Source organism: Mercurialis annua, linkage group LG8 (assembly GCF_937616625.2).
Source record: "Mercurialis annua linkage group LG8, ddMerAnnu1.2, whole genome shotgun sequence".
Taxonomy (NCBI): Eukaryota; Viridiplantae; Streptophyta; class Magnoliopsida; order Malpighiales; family Euphorbiaceae; genus Mercurialis; species Mercurialis annua.
This window is the reverse complement of record NC_065577.1, coordinates 5,221,894-5,230,848: the sequence shown is the minus strand read 5'-3', so window position 1 is coordinate 5,230,848 and position 8,955 is coordinate 5,221,894. Positions and strand designations below refer to the sequence as shown.

The window sequence follows — 8,955 nt, the reverse complement described above, 5'->3', positions numbered from 1 at the left end:
AACTCAAAAAAAAGTGCGTAGCTACAAGTACTGATAGATGGACTGTACTAGGAGTGTTAACTAGCAAGTTAACTCTAAAAAAACATTTGAAATCGATTTGATACTAATCGAGTCGAACTCAAATTTAAACTAGTGAGTCGACTAATCCTTTTACTCGATAACTAATGATAAACCATGCACAAATTTAATTATGCACAAAAGTAAAAGAATATGAAATGTTATTTTATTGGCTATATATATTATCAAAGTTAGACATGGAAACATAATGAACACATATGTTATAAGATGTTACAAGCTCAGGGCTCTTGACTGAAACTCCGGTTCACTCTCTGCCTGTTCATTCAGCGCAACACTACAATTTGCCTGCAAGCCAGTATTTGAAACATTATTAGATAATCAAAAAATAGCGAAACAATATTTGTACAGTAATAGATTATGAATTTTCAAAAGCGTTCTCAAAAATGGAAATAAAACGTCAAAATTAGTACTCAACAAATTCGCGTGCAACAGAGCAGCACCAGATTCTGCAATTACGAGCATAATTTCTGCTTGAAGCCAACAAATTTAAATACCACTGGATCTTATAAATGAATGCAATTTTTTATTTAGCCAAATATAGCAATATATAAAAAGAATGACCATTATATGGAGGTAATGAGCCATCCCCAGAGGAGATCGTGATTTTTTCTAGAAGAGTAGCGGCTACTATATGAGTCATCCAATTATGAGTTAGTATAAATAATTGAAAGGAAGAAGACGGAAACAACTTTGCTAAACGAATGACATCAAATACAACCACCTCAATTAGTTAACATCATGAGAAGTATATCCACTGACCAGCCAAACCACCACTCAGAAATCTAGCAGAAATCTAAGGGAAGATAGAGGCGTAGATGACATACCGTATCTTCCAACTTAGGCTCTTGAAAATTACAGCCGAGTGTACCATCCCCATGAAATATTTTTGCTCCGCATCCCGGTGCATCAACTGACCCAACTGCTTCATCGTCTACTAAAACTACATTTATACAACTGGCTCCTGTTTTGTTATCCGGAATCTGTCAATGAATAGCCAAAAGCAAAGACATTTATCAATACAGAATTGCAGATTATCTTATTGGAACTTAAATCTACCAGCACATAAACTAATTGTTGCATTCTTAATATTCTTCCACCCCTTCCCTTTTTCTTTTTGATCCAATTTAGTAAAATTTGAAAAGAACCAGATAACAAGATCCACTAAAGTTTTAGGCCTCACTCTGCTAACATGTAGTACTTACAGGCATGTCACGGCTACAGCTTTATAGAAGGAAAATGGGGAAGGATACAGCAAATTTTCACCATATATACAAAGAATATATGTTTCACTAACTCTAACTTTCAGAATGAGGAGAAACTTGAACCAGCCATTGATAGATCTATAGAAACACAGCAAAATAAGGGAGCCAATTACACATGTTTAGTTAGAATAAATTGGGTATACTATCAAAACATACCTCATACATAGCTTCTGTGAGAATGTTTTCTAATATTGCTCGTAAGCCTCGGGCACCGGTATTCTTAGCCATTGCTTTTTTTGCAATCAATCTCAATGCATTCTCAGTGAATTGCAGTTTGACCTGAAGGAATAATGAAGATGACAACCAACTACTACAGGGCTCACAAATAAGCTTCAGCTAATAGGCAAAGAAGACGAAGAACAAAGCAAAGAGGTTTTCCCCACACAAACCAAGACAAGAACTTACATCATTCATACTGAACATTTTCTTGTACTGTTTGCCTAGAGCATTTTTCGGTTGCATAAGGACCTAGCGCACACAAAAAATTTGTCATTTTTTGTCAAAAAAATTCGGAGAAACCCTAAAGAACTGTTAACTTCAAATAGCAACTTTTCTGTCAACAACATACTAATTAAGCGGAAGCATGACCGTCCAAACAAAAACACAAGGAAATTATTTTTGTGGTTTACATGAAAGAGGAAAAAAATCAAGTTCAATGAAAACTTGAGTTTCCATTTGTTTCTGCAGGTGAGAAACCATTGTCTAAGGCCTCACCGGATCAAAACCAGTTCAAAGAAGAAAAGTAATTATTCATGGCATCTGAGTAAAATAATTACCTGAACCAGTTGATCCTCATCTAAAGCTGATAAGCTCACCAATATAGGGAACCGTCCAACAAATTCAGGAATCAGACCGTATGCAACTAGATCACCGCTCTCAACCTTCATGTCCATGCAAAAGAACTCGAGGCTATTATCAATGGAATGAGGAAAAAATAACAAGGAAGAATAACAAGTAAGCCGAAAAACAAAAAAGAAGATCAATATCAACACATGAAACAGAACAAATAGCAGTAAGGCAGAAAAATTCTAGTTCACAGTGCATGGTGAATTTAGTCCTTACAGATTCTAACAATGATGACGTCACCACAGCATCAATTACTCTACCAATTCTCATATTTGCCCGTACTGGTGCTCCAAAGCCAATAGAAGCATCCTGTCGTCTGGGCAAAAAATAATAACATTTAGAACAAAGCAAGATACTAGAATCCAATTCTATGAACATCATATCTGGATAAGATGAATTACCTTTCTGAAATAGTTTTCTCCAAATCAACAAATGCCCCGCCGCATATAAAAAGAATGTCTTTTGTGTCTATCTGTAATGGTCACATCAAATTTACAAGACACAAGATACAGAAGCATATTAGAAGAAAGAACAATTAAAACACCTGAAAACAGAGAATCAGTACCAACAAAAGGAAAAAAAATCATTTTTTTTGCTTTCTTTATTCTTAAGCCTTTAAAAGCATCACAGCCCCTATATCACTGAAAAATTAGACACCAAAAAAACCTTCCTAATGACCTGGGGCATTAAAATAAATTTAAAAACAAGAAAGAGGAAAAGTTTTTTATCCATCAAGGCATAAACACATCAGTCAACAATTCCAGAGGATAACACCATCTTAAGAACTATTATTCTCTATTAAATCCTGCACCGGGGGGTCAAGGAAGAGTAGTTGCAACCAGTGATTTAAAAACCGGATCGGACCGGCTGGTTGAACCGGGAGCGAGCCAGCTGTCCGGTCTAATTAACCCTAAAACCAGAAATCCAGTCCAACCATTGAGCTGGTGACCTCATCGGTTCAGCCACAAATTCGGTTTTTAAAACACTGGTTTCAACAAACACGGTAAAAAAAGAGATAAATAAGGTTACTAGCGACTTCTTATCTAAATGCTGGCACAAACTTCAGAATTATGGTTAGTAGAAAGAACAACGATACTGCCATTATTAATATATGTCCAACATTAGCTTAGAGAAAATGTGAAAAGGCAATTTTTCCACCATTTTTGTTCATTAGCAAAGACAAAAGACAAGGATTCATACCGTTGCCCACTTGCCCCTTTATTGATCCCACCATAATGAAGTCACATAACAATCACAAACACAAATAAACCAATAGAATAAAAAGCTGGTGTTGTTTTCCGATCAATATATTGACCCACACAAGGCATGGGTCCACAAATCCCTAGAGAATTTTGTATTTCATTCTAGCTAGGAAAATAAAAAAATAAAGCATAACTGTAATAACTTACTTTATGAACTAAAAACTACGGTTGGTTACTGAAATTTTGAAGCATGCAAAAATAAAAAGTGTCTTTAACTTTTGTGAATTTTCTACTGATTTCGATTCAGAGCTCTGGAGAAATAAGTAAAGCAACATCTTATGAAACTGTCCCCAGTAATGAAAGCATGAACAGAAATTATGGAGCACGCACCTGAATTGTATCACCGCGTGGAGTCTTACGAGGTCCTTTATCAGGAACAGGAACATTTACTATCTGGGAAAGAAAAACATTCAATTAATATCTAATGAAATGAAATTGATTATTCCAAGAGCAGTAACACATTTACACAATAACAGGTACAACAAAGACTGAAATATCTGCCAACAAATTGAAGAAATTCAGAAAATTGAACATTATTGTTGTATTCAAGCTGTCACTCCTAGGACATTATGAACATCTCATATTTGGCAAGATGTTATGTTATGGAAAAAAATAAAAATAATAAACAAAGTCTAAGGATCAACAAAATGGTCACATGTATGATGAGCCAATCATTGTCTTAGTGAACAAAAAAATATATGGGAATGAAAGAAAGAATAGTCTTTGAGCCCAAGCCAATCAGCAGAAATAGTCAGTTTTTGAAATCCTCAACAAACTAATTGATGCAGAATGATAAATCATTTCTTTTCCAAATAACTTGAATATTCATAATGACAATAAAATTCATAAATAGAAATATTACTAAACTTCCAAGGTAACAATTTTCAACAAAAATAAAATACAATGATGTATGTAAGGATTAATTTCTCCAGCGGTCTACTCAATTATGTAGAACTAGGGAGCTTACATGACAGCCTAGCCTAGGCAACCAATATCACAGTGTGCTGAAGCCACAATATTTATCCTTACATTTCATTGTTCTTGAAGCACTTCAAATTCGAGTCATGTTAAAATAATTTCAATGAAGAAAATAGTTTAAATAAGATATGATAATTGCTCAAAGCTCACCAAAAAGTACTCTTCAGGGAGACTCATAGCCATTAATACAGGCCCAATATAACATAAATTGTAATAGTGCAAGAAAATTAAATAATCATGCCAGGCTAGTTGGCAGTTACACTCAAAAACTATAAAGTTATGATGAAAATGGAGACCCATTTTTGTGCCAGGAAGTATTAAATGCCACAAGAAACCAAAGTTCCAAGGAACAAGTTGATGATAGTATCAAAAATATGACTAAACATAGACGACAGAGATGCTATATTTTCCCCAAGTATACAAGGATCTATTAGATAGCAAACACATAACTGATCAAAGGAATCCAAACAGCTAATATACCACAAACAATTGGCCATAAAAAGGGGCAAAACAAGCTTGGAAGGAGAAAAAGAAGTATAAAACCATTAGCTGACAACATCAATTTAACTGAATCACTCACAGTTCCCTCCAGCATTTTCAGTAATGCCTGCTGAACACCCTCTCCAGAGACGTCTCTACCAACATTGGAACTCTCAGCCTGCAAAATAAAAATTTCAAACAATTATTAATGGGCATGCACCTTATTAAAAGCATGATCAAAATGCCGACCATTCACAAGACCTTTTTAGTTATTTTATCAACTTCATCAATGTAGACAATCCCTCGTTGCGCTGCTTCCACATTAAAGTCAGAAGCCTGAATGATAAAAAGAAAATCTATTGGATATTTTACATAAGACCAAATGTGGTACAAAGATGCGGCAAAGTTAAATGAGCATTACCGTGTTTCAAGTCGACAAAAGATAATTGAAAATGGTTGGTCGACTAAGTTCAATTATTCTTGAAAGAAATAAAAAAAATTCTGATAATTTTGCACTAACAAAGACAAACATGAAGATAATCCGTATATCTTGAAGATGAGCTATCAAAACACAAACACCACCACCTTAAAAATGGGTATCTTATGACATTGCCAAAGGTCATTGCTACTCAACATTAAATTGCAAAATTCACATTTCAACATCATGAGAAACTACTCCAACCAGTCAATTTTATCAATAATTCATTTGGATACTGTTATTCAATTAGGCATGTTAGATACTAGGCCTTAGATCATGGATAATAATTTATTCAAAAATGAAAAGGCGAAAATAATGTCACTAAAAATATGCGCTTAAAATAACATCATTTCTGGTAATGCAACGGACAACCTTAATAGTGCACTAAAAGATAGCAGATGTCTGGCGGAAGAAAATTATAATGAAAACCAAACCATACCACTAATAGCTTGTACAAAACTGATTCCACATCTTCCCCAACATAACCTGCCTGGAGAAAGAGACAGATAGAACCATTCAACTTCAGGTAAACAAACTAACAAGATTGACAAATAACACCAACAACATTTAAGATGTAGTATATCCATAAGATGAAGAGGATATTAGCAGAAGTCCAAACTATGACAAAAGCATAGAAGTATTGAAAGAAACTAGGAGTCAATAAAGTTAGTGAAATCAGGATTCCTAATAGTTTGAAATTATAGTAGCAGGGAGCAATCATGAAGTACATTGAGTATAAATATTTCCTTCTATGTGTGTTTGTGTTTATACTATTACTAGTCGGCAAGAGAATGAAGTTAGCAACCAATATTTCTGATGCTTGCTGCTTATTAATCCATTAGTCAATATGAGAAAAATAGTTCAGTTTTAAGATCCCACAGTACCAAATTAGATGACTCAGCTCATATCAAAAAATCAAAGGAATAGATGTAACAAAACCAACATGTAAAAAGAAGCATTTTCATATAACGCATGCAAAACATCAAGTGAAACCACTCTATAGATAAACTTACCTGTGTTAATGTCGTTGCATCCGAAATGACAAACGGTACATTCACAATGCGAGCTAGTGTTTTTGCAAGTAATGTCTTCCCTATCCTTGTGGCGAAGGTAAAACAAAATGAATTAAACAAAAGTCCTTTGCAAGAGTGTATCAACACTAAAATCATAAAAATGAAACATAACTTGAACTGCATGCAATAACCATTTTAACAGGAAGAAACCTGTTAGCCATACCTGAGCCAGTGGGACCCATCAACAATACATTACTCTTGTCTAATTCAACATGCTCGTTCTCATCATTTTGAATATCAATATCACTAAGGCGCACTCCTGACCTGGCATCCAGATGAACATGTCAACTTAAAGAAAAGCAGTATCTGACGGATAAGCATCAAACTTAAGTACAACGAGAATATATTATCAATTTCTCAGAAAGACTTTGTTAAATGGCAACAAAAATGAAAATGATCGTATCAGCAATTAACAGAGTAAAGATAAGAGCTGTTTCTGAAAACCCTTCTTCTAAAAGCACCGAATATAATTTCATGGATTCATTCTGCTTCTACGCATAGCAATATCATCCTATGATTGCTTCTTGGCTGAAGCATCCAATTATATACCCTATTTTATTGTAAAGTGCAACTACAACAACAACGAACAAAGCCTAAACTAAAGGACATTAAACCCACTCGTAAATAGAGACCATCAAAACTTAACCCTTTTTCACTTGAAGAGTGAGATATCCTCTTGTAGTGATTGTAAACTGCCACAGACAGCACCTGCAATAATAAACCAGTCTCAGTACAATCTCCAACAACATTTAGGTACAATATACTAAAATATTAAACTCCGTCATCAGGATATCTGTAGTAAATTATTCGGTTATACTACATTTTAAGCGTCACTGAAATTTCACTAACACCAAAGCAATTCACTCGAGCTACAGCAATAACCTCGGTAGCACGGACACGGGAAAAAGGTACACTTGGACATAGACACAGCGTAATGGTGTTATTTTAAGGTTTCCTATGTAAAATGAAATTTCTGGTCCGAAACGTAAAGTGCCCCAAACATTTCCAAAACATTGAATAAAGTGTCGTGCTACCTAGGCAATAACCAAGCAATTTTCCTAAGAATCACAACTATATAAAAACAGGGATAACACTTTTAATTAAAATAAAAATTAAGAGAAAAAAACAACCTTTTTAGCTCTATCTTGTCCAATAACAAACTCATCAAGCCCTTTACAAATCTCCTTAGGAGTAGGCAATTCACTCCCCACCTTCACTCCATCATCATTTTCATCATTACTAATTACCTCAAAATTTCCAATTTTACCACAATCTTTCTCAATAATTCCCTCTCTATCCTTACAACTAACAGCAACACCAGCATTACAATCACTACCAGTACAATTCTCCAAACCCTTAACCCTACCAAGCTCAATAAAGCTTCCTTGTAACGGCTCTAACTTTAACGGCCGAAAATAAAAGGCGGTTTTACAATTAGGGCAAACATTAAGCGCTTGGTAAATTCCGGTTTCGCGGCCGGTAATTGACAACGGCCGAGTCGAGAATATAACTGGCATTTGAGAGCAGCATCTAGGACAATTCACGCTAGCTCTAATGTGATCGTAATCCGACGTCGTTTTGTCGCTTAATGGTCTACGAAAAACCCCTAATTTTGATTCTAATAGAGGGGGTTTTGATTGGCGGGGTGAAATTGGAGGGTTTGGAGTGGGGATTTTGGAGGTGAAATGTTTTGCTGCGGCGGCGCTGGTGGTGGTGATGGCGGGTTTAGTGCGGCGGAGAAGTGAAAGCATTTTTTTAGCTTTTTGAAAGTTGTTACTTGCTGTTGGGAATCGGAAACTGATGGCGGGGAAATGAGTGAACTAAGAAATAGACCGTTTTGGTTAAACCGATTAATCGAATTAAATCAAAAAATCAACCGAAAAAAATAGTTAATCGGTCTATGAAATTAATTTTAGATTTTAATTAAATATTAACACTAATTTCAGATAAATTAAACGAAGCGAAGAGAAATGATAATTATTTAAATTAATTATTTAAAACAAGACAAAGATAAAACCTTTAAATTAATTGAATCAATAAACTAAATTTCACATCCTCTTAAAAAACACTCACTTGCTGAATAAAACAATCAATCCATTTAGGTTTAATAGTAAATTAAATTTAAATTGTCACAAATTGTTATAATTTTATTCAAAAATATTTTTTACAATAGTAACCTAATATTAACATTTTGTTACAATTTTAGCAATTTTTAATCAATTTAATTCTCTCAATTTTTCACCTTATTCAAATATTTATTAGTTTTATTTGACTTTTCCGGTCATTTCTATTATCATATTTTTTACTAGAAAGAAAAAACTAAATTCTAACATAATAATATGCAAAAAACGAAAAACATATCATAAATATTAATACTTCAAAACAATTCATTACTTGAATATTAAAATAGATTTTTGTTAGTTTGCAGATTATAAATTTTTTTGACATTTTTATATTAATGTTTAAAATTAAATTATTATAAATATTAACTCGATTTT

The 8,955-nt window shown here is 34.0% G+C and overlaps 1 protein-coding gene across 2 annotated transcripts; it reads right to left on the bottom strand.

Annotated features, from left to right (window-relative positions):
• Positions 1 to 201: 201 nt before the first annotated feature.
• On the bottom strand, positions 202 to 8,269 carry LOC126660818 (CLP protease regulatory subunit CLPX2, mitochondrial). 2 transcript variants are annotated; one of them, XM_050354504.2, is made up of 15 exons: positions 7,588 to 8,269; positions 7,104 to 7,165; positions 6,621 to 6,721; positions 6,398 to 6,477; positions 5,824 to 5,874; positions 5,168 to 5,242; positions 5,007 to 5,084; positions 3,779 to 3,841; positions 2,588 to 2,658; positions 2,403 to 2,502; positions 2,117 to 2,221; positions 1,746 to 1,808; positions 1,497 to 1,619; positions 903 to 1,058; positions 202 to 363 (listed from the first exon to the last, which is right to left on the bottom strand). In XM_050354504.2, the coding sequence occupies exons 1-15, from the start codon at positions 8,206 to 8,208 to the stop codon at positions 289 to 291; spliced, it is 1,824 nt and encodes a 607-aa protein (XP_050210461.1). In that variant the 5' UTR covers positions 8,209 to 8,269; the 3' UTR covers positions 202 to 288. The 2 variants fall into 2 exon arrangements, with proteins under 2 accessions (XP_050210461.1, XP_050210463.1); XM_050354506.2 differs by having other exon boundaries at positions 7,076 to 7,165; positions 7,588 to 7,662.
• Positions 8,270 to 8,955: the final 686 nt, after the last annotated feature.